The sequence below is a fragment of the Branchiostoma floridae genome, chromosome 10, assembly GCF_000003815.2.
Source record: "Branchiostoma floridae strain S238N-H82 chromosome 10, Bfl_VNyyK, whole genome shotgun sequence".
Classification (NCBI taxonomy): Eukaryota; Metazoa; Chordata; class Leptocardii; order Amphioxiformes; family Branchiostomatidae; genus Branchiostoma; species Branchiostoma floridae.
In genome coordinates this window covers 1,611,373-1,632,336 of record NC_049988.1, presented here as the reverse complement: position 1 = coordinate 1,632,336, position 20,964 = coordinate 1,611,373, and the positions used below count along the sequence as shown (strand labels likewise).

The following is a 20,964-nucleotide window of genomic DNA, read 5'->3' as shown; positions in this document are numbered from 1 at the left end:
TTAAAACATTTTCTTATTATTCGAAAACAAAGATACGTCCTTCTTTTCCAAATAAATAAGCCAATGTACTAAATGTTACCAATCCCGTGCTGACACCTTCTTCTCTATAATAGGGGTGTAATCGTACGGATTTTACGGGATTGCTACAAACAAAGTCTGAGATAGGATGGAATGAAATTCAAAATATCCACCACACGTACTAGGGAACACACAAAATATATACGGGATCTATACAACTTTTATTTATAGTAAGTATAGTATGAATACCGTAAAACCATAATTCGTAACGTTATGTTTCTTATGATAATCGTACAAAATTTCCGTAAGATTCGTATGCATTCTTTAAATTGGTCGGCCTTGCTCGTATGCTTTCTGTAAAAGTCGTATATATTCCACTGAACGTTCGATGGTTGACAGCTATGGAAGAAAAACTTATTGCATTTTTGTTCAAATAGATCTGACAAGTAATGGCTAATAACTTTCAGCCCTGTGCCGCAATGCCATGCCATTGTTTCAGGCAACAGACATTACTGGACTCCCTGTGACTAATGATTAGTATATGTGGGTTAAGGTTGTATCACTTGGGGCACCGATGCACCAACGGACTTCAGAGATAAAGAACGAATATTCTTACGTTTTGTGTATTTTGTTGTCTTATATGCCATACCTCTTTCTCTCTCTCTCTCTCTCTCTCTCTCTCTATTTCTACCAGATCGGAGTCTCTAACCTGACATATATATATATATATATATATATATGTGTGTGTGTGTGTGTGTGTGTGTGTGTGTTATTACGTATTACGCAATATCCTAATTATAAAACATCGGCGAAAATAACACAACAGTGCCGCAGTGAACGAACACCAGAGTGCCGCACCGGTGCCCCATGTGCAGTGCTACCACGTCAAATCAACTAGTGTGTCTATATTGGTCTAGGGCTATGGCTGGCCCCTGGTCATTTTGTCAATACAGCCGGCTCCAATATTCTAATATAGGGGTGCCTACGTTAATTTTTGACGACTTTTTACGAATCCACGCGAGTGTAGCGTAATACATACCGTACGAGTGTACGGAATACATAATATATAATGTGTTTTATAGAACGTATACGATTGAATACTTAAGAACTTCCGGAATTTATATGATATACAACAATAAAACATGCGAAATTACGGAATTCGTAGGAAGCAATTTGAGCGCAGATCAAATTAGTTAATTAGCGGCCTTGAACTCTGACCTCAGGTGACATACGCTCAGTACAGGCTGTGTTCGTCAGGTCGTGTTCTTCGATCATTAACAGCAGCTTCAATGTTTCAATCTACTTCGGCGTGCAGCGTGAGAGAGCAGATAATTCCAAATTTTGAACAATGCAGCCGACTCTGATACAGGAGCAAATTTAATTTGACAGATTTCTCATTTTAGTTTTGTGGAAAACATTACAGAAAGTTTTACATAACGCGTATGGTCGACTACTGAGAAACATACGAGCTTTACTGAATACATACAAGGTTTATGTGTTCAGGATATCTTTTCAAATGAAGGTTATAGCACGAATCTATGTAGTTTTTGTACACTTGCTCTATTTCGCCCACTGCGTAATGATAGTACTTGTATTGAACTTTTTACAACAAGTAACCTAACATTCGATATAGGCGTACAATATCCGTTGCATGAAGATGGTATTATTTTTCTCACGGTCTAACTTGTCCGCTTTATATGTGTTTTTGTTTTCTATAATAGGTAAAAAATTCAACGTCGCATGAGGCATCTTTGGATTGCCGAATTATACAACAAGGAAATGTTGGAATGGTCCATTTCTGAATAGGCAGTCAGCATGCTGTGTAAATGCGAATAACGTGGTTATGCATACCGTCTTCCTGAGCGCCCCCTAGCAGCAGGTGGTGGAACATCAGTCCTGTCACAAGCAGGACTTTTAAAAACCAAAGCATGGCTGAAACTGTTCTCAAGACTCGTCTCATCAGGAGTTACTGCAGCTAGATAAATTTAAAAAAAAATACTGTGAATATTTGGTGCTGTTTTTAGGCGAAGGCCACAGCAAGTAAATTTTATGGATGACATCCTATGCAGAATGCAAAAATAATAAAATAGCGCTAAAAATGGCTAAATTATTTTACAAAAAGACACCATAAATGTCGTAACAAGATCTAAAGTGACAAAACGTACCATCACAACTATCAAGACATTCATTTCTGTATCAAAGAAATGAACTAGTGTAGTAAAAGTGACACTAGTGTGGTACACTGGTATCATGCATTGGCATAATACCGGCAGTAAGACGTATACCGGCTGATCAAAAATAATGGAATTTAAAGAGATCTACACATGCAACAATAGTTATTTCTGAGGTGTGCACACTTCAGACATCTAGGTGTCCAATACGTCATTTACAAAGCATAGATAACAATGCATTCGAAGACAACAAGGCCAAAAGTTTTCAGTATCTTTTTCGGGGTAGACAGCTCGCCGTGGGACGAACACACTGTCACATTCATTGCCAGATTTGTAGATCATAATTACACATGCTCACGGCACAAGACGAACATGATTCAACAACAACCTTGAATTTCTGTTGGTGACCTACAACTGATGTAAAAGTGTGAAGAACCGTACGCGCGTTGCATAATAGCCCAGATCTACGACTGACAATGGGCAAAATTGAACGTACGCAGCCATTTTCCCGCCATTTTTATATCTACGCTAGCAGTGAAGTGTTACGGCATAGCGGTTGTGACGGACAGAAGTTAAATGAAAATTCTTGACAGTATACGCCCGTTTTCTCATGACATTTTGTATGCTCATGCAGGTTTATGTTTTATGCATTTACTAACAGAAAAGGAAGGAACATCAGAGGATGTATAAAGGTACATAGCGACAGTTAATTGTGCCGTGTTTCTTCCGGCCGGTATTTTTACCCCCTCCCAACCATGCGCCCGTTCGCCGTGTAATTCCGCGGCGTGTTACAATTACAATATTACGCTTTTAGCAGGACAAGAGTGGCAGAAAAGTTACACAGAAGAAGTGGCAAGGGTAACCTATAACAGCAACATGTAACTGGAGAAAATGATGCGTTGACAATTTGTCAAATCAGTATGACTAAAGAAATCGTCGTAAACGTACCGGTATTATGATAATAGATGTTATCACTTACCAAGCTGGCAACTACATTCATGGCTTCCATAGTGGTGCCACTTTTACAACTTTCCAACGAGTTTCACTTCTGCAACTATATAGTCATGGCTACCTCCCTAATGTCACTTCTACAAGTATGAATATTACGCTACAACACAACATGTTTGCCTATTTTGGGCTATCTGACCATCCCCGAAAAGGAAAAAAAATGTTTTTATTCTGAAATCAGGCGAAAATTAAAGAACGCACTGATGTCATCCATAAAATATACTTGCTGTGGCCTTACATTTCGTCAAGTGTTAATCACGCAGACATCTGCTTGTTCATCGGGAAGAAAGAAAGGTTTTGTTAATATTGTTCCCAAAGTTAAAATCCTTCGACTTTGTCATGAAAAGCTCTGAATATAACGTCTTGCGTAGTAACGTTAAGTTATTCATATTTCTGCGATCACGTACAAGAGATTTGATTAGATGTACAAAAATAAGTAGATAAGTAAAAGCGCGTTTTCGTAATAGACAATGCATTTTCTATTTCTTTCTTCTTCATTTGAATTTCAGACATTGATCGTGCAATATACATACAGCCTTTGTGAGTCGGACTCCAGACGTGCTCTCAAAAAACATGTTTTATTCTATGGAAACTGAGCAACACCCATTCTCCAATAGGCGCTGTACTGATAACTACATGGATCTGGCTTCATAAAGATATGAACACTGAAGGAACACAGACTACAAGCCCACAGAATACAACAGTAAAGGCAAAACACTCTAACATACAGAATCTAACATAAAGACATCGTACAGTGTTCGCCCTGTATTCAGAGCGACAGGGGTTCATATCTACGGGGGATGGAACTTCGGGGGGGGGGGGTCATATACGCTCCTTGTACGGAGTTGACTTAGAATAAAGTGCCGTGGCGGACACGGAAAATTAGAAAAAAACATATCGAACCACCTACCTTACGGCTTGAGCTTTCTTCCTGTACAACGCAGTGCCTACTGTTTACTGTTTATTGACTCCTTTAGTTGTTGACAGCTTATCACAGTCTGCAACATCTACTCTTCCAGGAGTAAAAGTCTATACAGTCGAAGGCCGTGATGGCACCAGGTGGTACGATATTAATACCTTACTAAATATTTTAGTGTTTGCGTCGCATTCCAAACCCATCAAGCTGCACGAGATTGATGGTGTAAAATTTCTACCGCTACTGGTTAAGAGGATTTGTATTTTCTTAATACTTGCGATAAGGAAAACTCTAACGTTTGCCTAAAAACATGACGCCTCCCATATTACCTGGTCAGACATCTGTATCTGTATCTGTATCTATATAGCCGGTATAACCGCCATTCGGCGTAACACACCAGCTTCGCAGGCACGCGGCGCGGCAGCAGCTGGTTATATTACACTGAACGATCCGTCACACCTAACTTTTGCACATCTAACTGTAAGCGTTCTTTAAAACTATCCAGAGAAGATGCCCCTACTGTACTTGGTGATAACAAATTCCAATCTACGATAGTTCTGGGAAAATACGAATTTTTGAACACGTCAATCCTAGCTTGGAAACTCTGGTACTTGAAGTCATGGCTGTTTCTTGTTCTTTTTTGAGCTGGTATTAGATACTTATCAGTCGATACCTCTACCAGCTTATTGGTCATTTTGTACATCATGCAAAGTCTGGACATTTTCCTTCTGTCTTCAAGTGATGTCCACTGTAGATCTGTTTTCATTTTGGTAACACTAGCATCCCTGTTGTAGTTGTTTGTACAGAATCGGGCAGCTTGGTTCTGTACCCTTTCAAGTTTATCTTTGTCTTTCTTTGTATACGGATCCCATACTGTTGCAGCATATTCAAGGTTAGGTCTTACCAGTGACGTGTATGCAAGTGATTTTACTTGGGCTGGGTATGCCCACAAGTTACGTTTGATCACTCCCAATGTCTGTTTAGCCTTGGTTGTTATTTTGTCAACATGGACACCCCACTTCAGCCCAGTTGTTAACGTAACACCTAGGTATGGGTGGCTTTTTGTGGTTGCTAATGTCTGACCACAAAACTGGTAAGGGGACACATTTGGCGTGCGTTTGTTCGTTATGTGCATGATATAGCACTTATCAGGATTGAACTGCATAAGCCATTTCCTTTGCCATTCTTCCAGGGTGTTCAGATCTTTCTGAAGAAGTTGTGAGTCATTCTTTGCAGATACCTCTATATATAGCAGACAATCATCGGCGAATAACCTCACACTTGAATCGAGCTGGTCTGGCAAGACATACATATACTTTGGCATTGTTATGATTACAACAATACGAGAGCAGGAATGGCGGACTAGTATCAATTTCACTTGGAATTTCATGCGTTCAGAAGATTTGAACTGTTGGCACGAAATGAAATTTGTACCCCCCCATGTTTTGTTGTTATCGTCTGATCCGCACACCGGAAAGGACTCCTTCTTTTTCCATAAGTGTGGTGATTTCTTTAACGTGCTCGTGGTGTGTCTCTTCAAACATGCGACCTCCCTTTATCTGCCCTATCCGATGAGCCGCCCTAAATAAAGGTAGTTACAATATACTCATTTGAGTCAAGTGAGGGACGTTATGTTAAATCCATCCGAAGGACACACATGTTGATTTTGTCAATAAAAAATTAAATGGAATTGAATTAAACATCAGGGCCTATCAGGTGTTGCTTACCCAGGACCACTGGATTCTGGGCGTAATAAAAAAAACAATGCCCTACCGATCTCCTAACGCTTGCGCCACACGACTATACAATATCTAAACTCAGTATAAAAAGGTTGTAAACTTGACTTTGGTCGATTCCATTTTCGTTCATAAATTTCAATGTCGTATATGTCATTGAGAAGCTTCATTACATTTTTGTACATAATATCCAACTTGTGATTGCAAATTCATGAAACGAGCACCAGGCATCTTTATGTGATTGGGTCTCACAAATGAAGTGCTGAAATTTCCGTGCCGGCCTGCAGCGAGCCAAAGGTGAGCAGATTTTGGAACGACCTGGACTAGGGGTGGGTACCGGTACACTACAAAACCGGTTTTTCGTATTGGACTGGTCCAGAAAAACCGGACCTGCAAAAATTCGGTAGCCCGGATGTTGGACCTATTGATCAGGCGTCCACACGTTTTGAGGCTTACCTGTCGAAGAAAATAACAAGAGTGAAGTATAGCATAGTCTGTAGTCATTTCTACCAATTTTTACATTCAATTGTACAGAGGTTGTTAGCCTTGTATGATTTTAAAACGCCAGTGGTAGTCAAATACTCCGCAAGACAGATTTCTTTGTAGAGAAATGGACCATTGTTTTGAGTATCTTCCATTCACAAGTTTTCACACACTGAATCAGGTTCAGGTCCAGGTCTGATCCTCTGGACCGTGTACCGGTACCCACCCCTAATCTGGACCACAGAACACGATGGAGGTATCGCTATTGCATAATGTTGAAAAACATTTCGAAACTAGAAAGGCAACACTTTTTTTTAGAATCTGGGCCTAATTTGCAGAATACAACGTTAACGTGCTAAATCTTAATCTGTAATATATTTCCTAAATCATTGTATCATGTCTAAATATATACCTTGAATTAAAATAACATGCATTGCAATACGTACACAAATATCACAAATCAAACATGATAAGATAACATGTGCTATGGAGCTTAGTTATTTCAAGCAAGATGTGCTTATTTCTGGCAAGCAAAAACAAGTGAGGTGATTAAAAGTACAGGTAACATTCCATTTTTCATGTGTGGAACTTGTAAATCAAATTGTGTCGGCCATGGAAAATCAGATTTTTAACCAGATGTTGTCAATTTCATTTTCTGGTGTAACGTTATGTAACGCTAGGATCAAACGATAGAGCAAAAATCACCTATGGCTAGCACTACATATTCTTTTACACTTTTTCGAAAAAGAACGAAACAAAGAACACAGAAACATGTGGGAGGGGGACATTGCTCCTGTAATGTAGGCAGCGTTATCAACACATTAGATGGGTAACGAGGTACACGAGTATGACCTTTCACCCCGCCAATCGTTCACCTTTCACCCCTTGCTGCTCCAGACAAACGTTTGCAGGACGGTTATATGTGGAGGTAAAAATCAACACTAGTAGCAGGTAAGAACGTAAAATGTATAAAATATGACTGTCTTATCATGAACCTAAGTAGGTATAGTTCATTTAGATGGTATATGGGCCGAACTAGGACGAAGTGCAAGACTTTTCGGAGTGATAAAGTTTAGGTGTGGGAGGGCCGGGGGGCGAAATCACATGCCAAGCCTCATATATATTTAGACCTTCGAGACAAAATAAGCTAAAAAGCTAGCGCCAGATGTGTTCGAATAAGAATGTAATTTACTTTTGCTGACAAAACTACACTAGAATAGTAGTAGCGGAAACCATGTTAAACATTTAATGGTTAACCATTTTTTCTTGGCATAACTTGAAAATTTCCTGTTACTATTTTAGTGATCCCGGGAAAAGGGGGTGGGGGCAGTAAGAAAGTGCGGGTCGGGTTTTTAATGTCGTTTTGATGAGAGTAAAGGTTCAAAAGTTGCTTTTATTAATCCTCAACCTTCCCGTGTTTATTTTTCAAATTTAGCAGAAAACATTCTGCTTATTTATCATATTTTTTTATCAATGAATGTTTCATCTATTCACCTCTTTCACACTTCCCAGAATCCTTGGCTTCAAGGTTCCGAAAACGAATGTTACAACAATTGCTCTTCCTACTAGTAGTCTCAGCATGCGAAACAGAGGTGGAATAAGCTAAAACCTTCAATAGGAGGATGACAAAGCACATACTGTAAACTAATGAGTTGTCTTGGCAGATATAGTACTACTACTAGTAAATAAGTGAAATCAAATTTGTGTTTTGTAGGTTTAGGGGTAGCGTCCAGAAAATTGGTCATACTCAGTGTAACGTTACTGTTTAAAAAATTCTAATTTTCTTCTTTTTGATGATTTTTTTTCCTGATGCCAGTTGTTACCATAATTGGTCATTCTTCTGCCAGTAGTACAAAAGGAGTGTTTACTTTTCGAATCTTCATAGGCATTGTGACCTTATGTCCTTGGTTGACCATAGTGGTATAATGTTACATGTTTGGGAACCTGTCTGCGGCCTGTCGAGGCAAGGTGACCCTGTCTGTGAGTTGAGAGGTTGGTGCTGTTTTGCTTTAAACAGCTGTAGTGTGAGATTTTTCCGGAGTCAAACCTCTGCTTTTTCAACAAACAGTAAGTAGACATGTTTAGCTATCCAGTGTAAATGAACTTGGGGAAATTGCAATATCGGTGACTTTGAAAGCCTTTCTTTATGTGTGTTTCTGTACAGAAAGTCCCTACAGCCGGATCTCTTTAAGACATGGCAGAGGCAGGAAATGTGTCTCCTACTGCTGTCCCCCTGTATTGCAGTTATGGGTCTCCTGTTGGAGTTTTATGTGACAGAGATGCAGGCATTGTCGTAGATCAGCAAGCAAAGGAGGCAGCAAGCAAAAGCAGTTTGGACTGTCAATTAGAAGCACAAACTGATGAAAGACGGTACGTATGCGTGGATTGCGGGTACAGGACAGCTAACAAGAATGACTTAAGCCCTACAAGTGTGACCAGTGTGATTATTCTGCTACACTGAAAGCCAATTTGGAAAGACATCTACTCCAACACACTGGTGATAAGCCCTACATGTGTGGGGAGTGTGGTCACAGAACAACTCAACAGTCTGCCTTAGCCATACATATGAGAACCCATACTGGTATAAAACCATACAAATGTGACCAGTGTGATTATTCTGCTGCACAGAAAAGTAATTTGGACAGCCATCTTGCAAATCACTCTGATGAAAAACCCTTCATGTGTGAGGAATGTGGGTTCAGGACAGGTCATAGGCGTCACCTATCCAGACACATGAGAACTCATACTGCTGAAAAACCCTACATGTGTGGGGAGTGTGAGTACAAGACAATTCAAAAGTGTGACTTATCCAGACATATGAGAACTCATACCGGTGAAAATCTCTACATGTGTGGCCAGTGTGATTATTCTGCTGCACAGAAATCCACCCTGGAAAGCCATCTACTCAAACACACTGGTGAGAAACCCTACATGTGTGGGGAGTGTGGATACAGGACAACTAAAAAATCTACCTTAACCCAACATATGAGAATCCATACTGGTATAAAACCACACAAATGTGATAAGTGTGATTATTCTGCTGCACATAAAAGTAATTTGGACCGCCATCTCAGAGCAGAACACTCTGATGACAAACCCTTCATGTGTGGGGAATGTGGGTTCATGGCAGCTCATAGGCGTCACCTATCCGGACATATGAGGAGTCATACTGCTGAAAAACCCTACAAATGTGACCAGTGTGATTATTCTGCTGCAAGGAAACACCATTTGGACATCCATGTTGCAAAGCACACCGGTGACAAACCCTACATGTGTGGGGAATGTGAGTACAAGGCAACTCAAAAGTCTGACTTATCCAGACATATGAGAACTCATACCGGTGAAAAGCTCTACAAGTGTGGCCAGTGTGATTATTCTTCTGCACAGAAATGCACCCTGGAAAGCCATCTACTCAGACACACTGGTGAGAAACCCTACATGTGTGGGGAATGTGGATACAGGACAACTCAAAAGTCTGCCTTAGCCATACATATGAGAACCCATACTGGTATAAGACCATACAAATGTGACCAGTGTGATTATTCTGCTGCACATAAAAGTAATTTGGACCGCCATCTCAGAGCAAAACACTGATGACAAACCTTTCATGTATGGGGAATGTGGGTACTGGACAGCTCGGAAGTCTCACTTATCCCGACATATGAGAGCTCATACTGCTGAAAAACCCTACAAGTGTGACCAGTGTGATTATTCTGCTGCAAGGAAGCACCATTTAGACATCCATGTTGTAAAGCACACCGGTGACAAACCCTAGATGTGTGGGGAGTGTGAGTACAAGACAACTTAAAAGTGTGATTTATCCAGACATATGAGAACCCATACCAGAGAAAAACCCTACAGGTGTGGCCAGTGTGATTCTTCACCCTGCTGCACAGAAATTCACCTTGGAAAGCCATCTACTCAAACACACTGGTGAGAAACCCTACATGTGTGGGCAATGTGGATACAGTACAACTCAAAAGTCTGCCTTAGCCATACACATGAGAACCCATACTTGTATAAAACCATACAAATGTGATAAGTGTGATTATTCTGCTGCACATAAAAGTAATTTGGACCGCCATCTCAGAGCAAAACACTCTGATGAGTGATGACAAACCCTTCATGTGTGGGGAATGTGGGTACTGGACAGCTCGGAAGTCTAACTTATCCCGACATATGAGAACTCATACTGCTGAAAAACCCTACATGTGTGACCAGTGTGATTATTCTGCTGCAAGGAAACACCATTTGGACATCCATGTTGCAAAGCACACCGGTGACAAACCTACATGTGTGGGGAGTATGAGTACAAGACAACTTAAAAGTCTGACTTATCCAGACATATGAGAACCCATACCGGTGAAAAGCCCTACAAGTGTGGCCTGTGTGATTATTCTGCTCCACAGAAATAGACCCTGGAAAGCCATGTACTCAGACACACTGGTGAGAAATCCTTCATGTGTGGGGAGTGTGGGTTCAGGACAACTCAAAGGCGTTACCTATCCAGACATATGAAAATCCATAGTGGTAAAAAAACTTTTCAAGTGTGACCAGCAGTGTGATTATTCTGCTCCACGGAAACATCATTTGGACATCCATATTGCAAAGCACATGAGATGTCTTATTTAGAAGAAAATTTCAACAAATGTGCTAACACTATATGGTATTTGTATCTGTACCTTTCCTTATAGATTAGTATGTATCAAATGGTTTCAACAATGTACAATAGAGATTTCTAGTTCTTTTGGGCAGCGGCAAAGAAATCTACAACAGTGATCTGGATAACCATGGCTTATGAGAAATACTTTAAATGTCAAGAATAAGAAAGTTTCAAACCGAGATAAGAAAGATAATTCAATTCCATCAAAGTTCAGGCATGCTAGGTAACTTTTACTGACATCCTAGAAAATATTGATCTTCAATCATTGTAACAAGTGTACCTAAAGTGAAAGACTGATGTTCTTTTTAACACCTATTTACTACATATAAAGTATACACAATATATTTCTATGTATTGTAGTAGTTTATTGAGGATATTACTAAGGTCAAACATTTTCAAAACAGATATTTTGGAAGTCTGTGAAAAATGAAATGTAGTTTCTCTAATAGATAATGTAGTTACATTACATGTACATGTATATAAAACCGGCAAAGATAACATGGGCTATCGAGCTCAGTTAATTCAAGATATGTATTTTTCTGGCAAGTGAAAACAAATAAGGATATTAAAAGTACAGGGTATATTCCATTTTTTCATGTGTGGAAGTTGTAATTTATTGTGTAGACTATAAAGGTCAGATGAAACATACAAAGAAAACAGACCGAGGCTTTTCGAGTTATACTGTTGGCACACAGACGCACACGCTCAAAACATAACCTTACGCCATTCTGGCGAAGGTAAAAATGTGGAAAGAGGACATGTAATGTAACATGTAGGCAGCGGTTTCATCACATTACATGGGTAACAAGGTATACACGAGGATGACCTTTAACCCGCAAAAAAGTTCACCTTTCACCCCTTGCTGCTCCAGACGACTACAGGAGGGTTTGGGGAGGTAAAAATCAACGATAGTGGCAGGTAAGTCTAAAGAACCTGAAATGTACATAAACTGACCACCTTATCGTGAGCCAAAGTAGGTGTAGGTCATCTGCACGGTACATGGACCACATTAGGACGACGAAATTGAGTTGGGGGAGGGGGCGAAATCACACGCCTGAAGCGTCCTGGAAGTCTTTCGAGAGAAAATAAAGGGTTACACTCAAGTTTAAGCACCTCAGTATCATCATGCTGTAAGCACCTCAGTATCATCAATGTGTAAGAATAAAAATTGCTTCGGTACTTTTGGAAATGTGACAGAAATCGTACAACAGAAACAATGTTGGAACAACCTGGGAATGCAAAATTCCAGGTCATGCCATGGATGGTTTGTGCTCGTGGGGTTACAGTAAGAAATGACCCGGTCGGGTTTTAATGTCGTATCGATAGGAGTAACGTTAGAGGCTCTACTTGTTGTGTTTGCGGGGCCTATCTATTGGAGTATACAAGAGGCACGCCCGGACTCAGAGTGGTGTAGATGCTTACTAGTAGTGAGTTTTATTCAAACCAGATGTTATTACAGTGGCCAGGTTAAGGGTTACATCATGGGGACAGTACAGTATACATATGGAGTGGGTATACTGACCATATAACACTACATATCTATTACATTTTTAGTCAATGAATGTTTCATCTATTTAAATCTTTGTTCTGTCCTTGGTTTAAGGCATGGCAGAGGCAGGAAATGGGTCTCCTACTACTGTTCCCCAGAAACTCGGTGATGGTTCTCCTATTGGAGTTTTAGATGACAGAGATGCAGGCATTGTCGAAGACCAGCCGACAGAAGGCAAAAGCAGTTCGAACTGTCAATTGGAAGCACATACTGATTAAAAACGTTACGTATGTGGAGAATGTGGGTACAGGACACCTTGGAAGCATAACTTATCTCAACATATGAGAATTCATACAGGTGAAAAACCCTACAAGTGTGACCAGTGTGACTATTCTGCAGGGAACAAAAGCGGCCTTGATAATCATCTAGCCAAACACACTGGTGACAAACCCTACATGTGTGGGGTATGTGGGTACAGGACACTTTGGCAGTCTACCATGTCACGACACATGAAAACTCATACCGGAGAGAAACCCTACAAGTATGACCAGTGTGATTATTCTGCAATAAACAAATGCAATTTGGATAATCATCTAGCCAAACATACTGGTGACAAACCCTACATGTGTGGGGAATGCGGGTACAGGACAACTAGAAAAAGTCACCTATCTGAGCATATTAGAATCCATACTGGTGAACGCTACAAGTGTGATCTGTGTGATTATTCTGCTGCACACAAATCCACATTGGACGGCCATCTAGCAAAACACACCGGTGAGAAACTTTTCATGTGTGGGGAGTGTGGGTACAGGACACCTTATAAGCGTTATCTGTCCAGGCATATGCTGGTTCATACAGGTGAAAAGCCCTACAAATGTGACCAGTGTGACTATTCTGCTGCAAGGAAATCCAATTTAGACAGCCATCTTCTCAAACACACCGGTGAGAAACCCTACATGTGTGGGGAGTGCGGGTACAGGATGGCTCACAAGTCTCAACTTACCAAACATATGAGAGCCCATACAGGAGAAAAACCCTACAAGTGTGACCACTGTGACTATTCTGCTGCACTGAAATCCAGTTTAGACAGCCATCTTCTCAAACATACAGGTGACAAACCTTATATGTGTGGGGAGTGTGGGTACAGGGCAACGCGAAGGTTTTACTTATCCCAACATATGAGAAGGCATACAGGTGAAAAGCCCTACAAGTGTGACCAGTGTGACTGTTCTGCTGCACAGAAATCCACCCTGAAAAGCCATCTACTCAAACACGCTGGTGATAAACCCTACATGTGTGGGGAATGTGGGTTCAGGACAACCCAAAGGCGTCACCTATCCAGACATATGAAAATCCATAGTGGTGATAAAACTCTTCAAGTATGACCAGTGTGATTATTCTGCTCCACGGAAACATCATTTGGACATCCATATTGCAAAGCACACTTGTGACAAACCCTATCTTACAAGTTTGGAGAATGAGGGTACAACTGAAAAGACAACTGAAAAGTCTGCCTTATCCAAACGTATGAGAACCCATTCCGGTGATAACCCTACAAATGTGACAAGTGATTATTCTGCTGTACATAAATCCAGCTTGGACAGCCATCGGCTCAAGAACACCGGTGAGAAACCCTACATGTGTGCGGATTGACGGTACAGGACAACTCGAAAGGGTGCCTTATCCAATGTATAAGAATACTGATATATATATATATATATATATACATACATGTAAAATAAGGCATACAAATGTGACCATTCTTTTATCATTTTTCTTCACAGTAGTCCACATTGGTACCATTCAGAGATCTTGCAGCAACAAAAAGCTCACTTATCTAAGTCTTATCGCATGAACTATCATGATTCAAAAAGTCACAAATGTACATTTTTTATAAGAAAAAATTCAAAAAGTGCCATAAAGTAGATTTTAGAACATGTACAATACAGAATAAATTCTCATGTCTGACGAAATGAGTCTTAGATACCATAGTACCCAATTTTATGTCATTTGGCCCCCAAATTAAGGTGTCATCTGACGAAAATGCAGACAATGGTACTCGTTGCCAAGCAAAACAAGTTGCCTAGCAACAGTTGCTATGCAAAAGCAGGTTTCTATTATCTCCACCCCTAGAATTGTTTCTATTGTTCTATAGAACACTTGTGCTAAGTATCATGCTTTTACCATAATTTGAGCACTTTTTGCACCAATCGCCTAGACTATTAGAGTGAGCAGCACGAGTTGTTATCAGCTTTCCAGATGTCATCTGCCCTTTAGCTAAAGACACTGATGAGTAACTATTACTGTTTATAGTGCAGGTACAGAACAAATTCTTAACATAAGTTTCCTCTAAGTTTATGATCTATGTGAGAACACTTATTACACGCCTCCCGCTGATATAATTGAATAAGCCGCACTCACAGTTTTGAGTGTGCATTAACTTTAAGATCAAAGATTACTTGTTTGCTGAGATGTGTTTGGGATTTGTATTTTTTTGCTTGTACTGTGAGATGTCTTATTTACACAGAAGACAACTTTGACAAGTGTGATAGCACTATCTGTATCTGTACCTTTGTAGATTAGTATCAATCACATTCATCAAGTACAAAGACTAGAGTTCCACGACCCCATACCTTCGCCAAATGATTCTTACCTTTACAACTGCTGTTTATTAAGTAATTGTCATTAATTATGCAAATAAGGTTCTCATTTGCATAAATTATATTAGCTGATCATCTCTATCAGATAACAGACATACACATCTATATCAAAAAATGCTTTTATCCCATTTTCTGATAATTATTGCAAATAAGGATCTTATTTGCATAATTAATGTTCAACGATGTTGACCTGTACATAATTTTTCATTGCTACAAGTAAGAAGTTCCAGTGATTTATCACAATGACATTATGGTGTTTTCTCATTAATTATGCAAATAAGGACTTTTTCAACAATATCTATCTATCAATATTCTTCTCCTTCTCAGTTACAAATGTCACATGTTGCAATGGTCCTATAATGGAACTGAGCGTGTTTATACGATTCCCTAATTAATTATGAAAATAAGTTACTAATTTGCATAATCAATATGTCACTATATGAAGCATCATTTAAAAGTTTAAAAAGTTAAACCCTCCTCGCGCCTAGTGGCGCATAGGGCGGTGCCCATCTCTGATTCCTTAGCCCTGGGCCACACAACGCAATCACTACAGCAGGGGGCTAGTCTGTGTTCAAGTTCCATACTCTTTACCGAATGCTGAGTGCTTAGCAGAGAAAGCAGCATGTACCATGTTTAAAGTCTTTGGTATGACTCGGCCGGGGATCGAACTCACGACCTACCGAATGCAAGGCGAACACTCTACACACAACCTCTCGGTGCGGATCCAAACAGGCTGCCACTGCGCCACGCGGTCCCACTATTTAAGCTACGTACCAAAAATCCTAACAATTCGTTCACCCCTTCCTGAGTTATTCCCTTTCAAAGTCTGACACTAAACCAGCCCTACATTACCAAAACAAGCTGCTAGGAGTCCCAAACCTATACCATTTACTCTCGACATCAAGACCTGTCTACCACTTAAAACTTATAGCCGCAGCAACATTGTTCAGAACTTGAGATATCCAGCCCGGAGGTTCCGTTGCAGTACAATAACAAGCCGCTAGGAGGCCCAAAATCGAATCGTTTTCTAGGTCTCACCAAGACCTACCCACATGCCAAACATCAATACAATCTGCAGACGTCCTTGAGTTATAGTGGTCTTCTACAAAGTGAAACACACATACGCACAGACGCTACCTAATATATAACCTTCTTGGCGAAGGTAAAAAACAGAAGAAGGGTTCTCGAGTTACAAAGCTTAAAAGTCAAAACATAACCTTACGCCACTTTGGCGAAAAAAAATGTGGAAATGGGACAGTCCCTCTGTAAATGTAATGTAACATGTAGGCAGCGGTTTCATCACAATACATGGGTAACGAGGTATACACGAGGATGACCTTTCACCCCGCAAATAGTTCACCTTTCACCCCTTGCTGCTCCAGACGAACGGTACGAAACGTATGCAGGACGGTTGTGTGGAGGTAAAAATCAATACTAGAAGCAGGTAAGAACGTGAAATGCACAAAATATGACTGCTTTATCATGAACCAAAGTAGGTATAGGTCATCTGTATAGTACATAGTCCGCATTAGGATGACGAAATTCAATTGGGGGAGGGGGCGAAATCACACGCCAAACGTCAGATGTATTTCGAGAGAAAATATTTATACTAGGGTTAAATACAAGTTCGACTGTAAGATACTTAAGCACCACGGTATCACCAAATTGTGTAAGAATCACTTCGGTACTTTTGCAAATGTGACAGAAATAGTACAATAGAAACAATGTTAGAACAGCTTTGGGATACAAAATTTCAAGTCATTGCCATAGATGGTCATGGGGTGGCACTAAGAAGTGACCAGGCCGGGTTTTAATGTCGTTTCGATGGGAGTAAAGGTTCGACAGTTGCTCAATCAACTTTTCGTGATTTAGTTTTCAATTCAGCAGTGAAGGTTCTACTTGTTGTGTTTACGGGGCCAATCTATTGGAGTACTAGTATATACCAGAGGTGTAGATGCTGTGTAAGTTTTATTCAAACCAGATGTTAGTACAGTGACTGGGGTTCAGGGTTACATACTGGGGACAATACAGTATATATTTGGAGTGGATATACTGACATTATAACACTACTTATTTAGTAACTTTAGATGGAGGAATGTTTCATCTATTTTGATTTTTGTTCTAAGGCGTTGTTAACCCTCATCCGACCGTATGGGGTCATTTTTGACCCCAGGAGTAAAATTTAATCTGCCATAGCAACATTTTTCATCAGAGAAAAAAACCCTTCCATGAATTTGTTTGTATACATGTCTTACAGCATCTACCAATTTTTCACCGAGTTTTGCTCATTATTGTATAAGCTATACTTGAAAGTTTGTGTCTTGTTCGGTGGGGTCAAAAATGACCCCAGCCAATTATGAATCATTAATTACATAAATATCAAGACATTTCAATAAAATAACAGGCATTCCACATCATTGCTATTGCAGCAACAAGTTATAGTTGCTTAGATGAGTAAACACCGAATATTTTGTAAGAAATTTAGTATTTTAGTGTAAAACACAGTTTTTCGACATTCTGCATAAATTATGATAATAAGCACTAATTACCTATGCTAATGAAAGTGAAAATGTTTCTAATTGATTAAAAAACAATATATGGACAGAATGTACAGAAGGAACCTACAAGAAAGATGTCTGCGGGAAAATAGACAAGAGTTATTGTATGTATGTGTTTAGATGGCTGAATATGGTGCATAATTAAGTAATATATTCTGAACTTTTCACAAATATTGTATTTTTTTCTTGTTAAATAACATTATTATTAATGCTATCAGTATTATTGCATCATCACAATCATTGTTTAGAAATTGATAAGACAGAATATTGTTTAAGTAAGTTGAGTATGGTAGATTTTCAGAGCAAATGTGGTTTGTCCTCATTTTCTGCATAAATTATGATAATGAGTAATAACTACTGACACCAAAACTTGTCAAAATATTTTTCATAGATTAGTGAAACAGTAAAAACATAGAAATGACAAAATAAGCCAGCAGAAATATGTCTATGGGCAAAACAAAATGGGGTCAAAAATGACCCCATACGGTCAGATTCGTCGTAAAAAGGTAACGGTCGGATGAGGGTTAAGGCATGGCAGAGGCAGGAAATTGGTCTCCTACTACTGTTCCCCAGGAACTCGGTGATGGTTCTCCTATTGGAGTTTTAGGTGACAGAGATGCAGACATTGTCGAAGACCAGCAGCGAGAAGGCAAAAGCGGTTTGAACCATCAATCTGAAGCACACACTGATAAAAAACGTTACGTATGTGGGGATTGTGGGTACCGGACACGTTGGAAGCATAACTTATCTCAACATATGAGAACTCATTCAGGTGAAAAACCCTACAAGTGTGACCAGTGTGATTATTCTGCAAGGAACAGAAGCGGCCTTGATAATCATCAAGCCAAACACACTGGTAACAAACCCTACATGTGTGGGGAATGCGGGTACAGGGCACTTTTTCACTCTACCCTGTCAAAACACATGATGACTCATACCGGTGAGAAACCTTACAAGTGTGACCAGTGTGATTTTTCTGCTGCACAAAAATACCATTTGGATAATCATCGAGCCAAACATATTGGTGACAACCCCTACATGTGTGGGAAATGCGGGTACAGGACAACTAAAAAGAGTCACTTATCTAGGCATATTAGAATCCATACAGGTGAATGCTACAAGTGTGACCAGTGTGATTATTCTGCTGCACAGAAATCCACATTGAACGACCATCGAACAAAACACACCGGAGAGAAACTTTTCATGTGTGGGCAGTGTGGTTACAGGACAGTTGTCAGGAGTCACCTATCCAGGCATATGAGAACCCATACTGGTGAAAAACCCTACAAATGTGACCAGTGTGACTATTCTGCTGCACAGAAATCCACATTGGACAGCCATCTCCGCAAACACACTGGTGATAAGCCCTTCATGTGTGGAGAGTGTGGGTACAGAGCAGTTCAAAAGTCTGCCTTATCCATACATATGAGGACTCACACGGGTGAAAAACCCTACAAGTGTGACCACTGTGATTATTCTGCTTCAGAGAAAGCCACATTGAACAGCCATGTTGCAAAACACACTGGTGATGAGCCCTTCATGTGTGGGGAGTGTGGGTACAGGACAGCTGTCAAGAGTCGCCTATCCATGCATATGAGGACTCATACAGGTGAAAGACCCTACAAATGTGACCAGTGTGATTATTCTGCAGCACATAAATCCAACTTAGACAACCATCTTCTCAAACACACTGGTGAGAAACCTTACATGTGTGGGGAGTGTGGGTACAGGACAACTCGGAAGTCTCACTTATCCCTACATATGAGAAGACATACAGGAGAAAAACCCTACAGGTGTGACCAGTGTGACTATTCTGCTACCAAAAAATCCACCTTGAAGAACCATCTAGCAAAACATGGGCAAGGAACCCTACATGTGTGAAGGTTGTGGGTATGGCACTGTGCGAGAGTCTCACTTATCAAAACATATGAGAACTCACCCCTACAAGTGAAATGCATTCTGGACAGCCATCTAGCAAAACACACTTGAAAAAAATACTCGCGAGTTCTGTCCTACTTGCGTCGTTTTTGACCAAGGTGTTCGAAATAGAACAGGGGGCTGGCCGGGTCTTATGGTGTTCGGCTGGAACGGTCCATTCTGAACAAAGTAGAATAGGTGTGTCTAACTTGTCCCAAATTTGCACATCTATGAACCCACTCTTGAGAGAAACCGTTATAAGAGTTAGCTGTGTGAGTAATTTGAGCAGCTGAAAAGTCAGATGTTGTTGCCTGCCTTCTGAAATATCACACTGATGAGAAACTCTGTGTTTATGGTGAGGGTACTGGACAACTTTACAGCAGAAGTTTGTAGCCATACCTGTACATGCATGCCACACTAATAGGTAAAATACCAAGGTGTGCACACTACTACATGTGTCCCACAGTAATATCTTAGAGTAAGCTACTTCACACTCACAGTTATGATTGATGATTGTATTTAAGTTCAAAGTTATCTTTCTTCATGATTTTCTGTTTATATGTTTTACATTGAATTTAGTTCTGAATCCCTAACATTACTCACAAGGCCATATTGTGTTGAAAAGCTATGAACTTTTTAATACCCATATGTATAATAATGCCATAGAGTATCTATACCTTTGTATATCAAATGGCTGCATCAAAGTATACAGTAGAGATCTCCAGTCCTTTTTTGCGGCGGCAACGAATTCTACAACAGCTTGTGAAAACATTTATACATATGAAGTTGCAAACTATGTAACAACGATAATTCCATCAAAGTCTCAGCAGGCTAGCCGACGTTTTACTGACATCCTAGAAAATGTTGAGCTTTATCCAATGTAACAAGTGCACATAAAGTTACGTATTTACTAATTAACATATACTGTATAAACTATAAATTAGTATATATCATAGTATCATAGTATTGGTATATTGATTGTACTTAGCTTGTGTTTAACATTTTTGAAATTAATAAATGTGTTTTCATAGGTCACTGAAGAGATCTGCTTTAAGTCTTCGCCATAGTCTACCAGTAAACCACGTATGTTTTGATTCTTGATGTACACACACACACACACACACACACAAACAAACACACACACACACACACACACACACACTTTGTAGTGGAACATCAGACGTTCATTTATTGATCGGGGATAGGGCGCTGGGGCCGGTGATAGAGTACTAGTGTTTGCCATATATTTGGAAGTTAGGTCTTTTTAGGTGTTTGCCATATATTTGGAAGTTAGGTCTTTGTAGATATCGGTGACGGAAGGCCATAACACATCCAACCACCTACC

General features: G+C 40.0%; 1 protein-coding gene across 1 annotated transcript; it reads left to right on the top strand.

Annotated features, from left to right (window-relative positions):
- Positions 1-9,095: 9,095 nt before the first annotated feature.
- Positions 9,096-12,762, top strand: LOC118424210 (gastrula zinc finger protein XlCGF49.1-like). The gene is made up of 3 exons (XM_035832745.1): positions 9,096-9,249; positions 9,412-9,615; positions 12,599-12,762. Exons 1-3 carry the CDS (start codon positions 9,096-9,098, stop codon positions 12,760-12,762), a joined length of 522 nt encoding a protein of 173 aa, XP_035688638.1.
- Positions 12,763-20,964: the final 8,202 nt, after the last annotated feature.

Bases quoted from the DNA above. Each gene is read 5' to 3' on its own strand.
- LOC118424210 (XM_035832745.1), top strand. From the start codon at position 9,096: ATGTGTGGGGAGTGTGAGTACAAGACAATTCAAAAGTGTGACTTATCC. The intron at 9,250-9,411 runs GTGAGAAACCCT...ATCTCAGAGCAG, and splicing joins CCATCTACTCAAACACACTG to AACACTCTGATGACAAACCC. The intron at 9,616-12,598 runs GTGAGTACAAGG...CCTTGGTTTAAG, and splicing joins ACCCTACATGTGTGGGGAAT to GCATGGCAGAGGCAGGAAAT.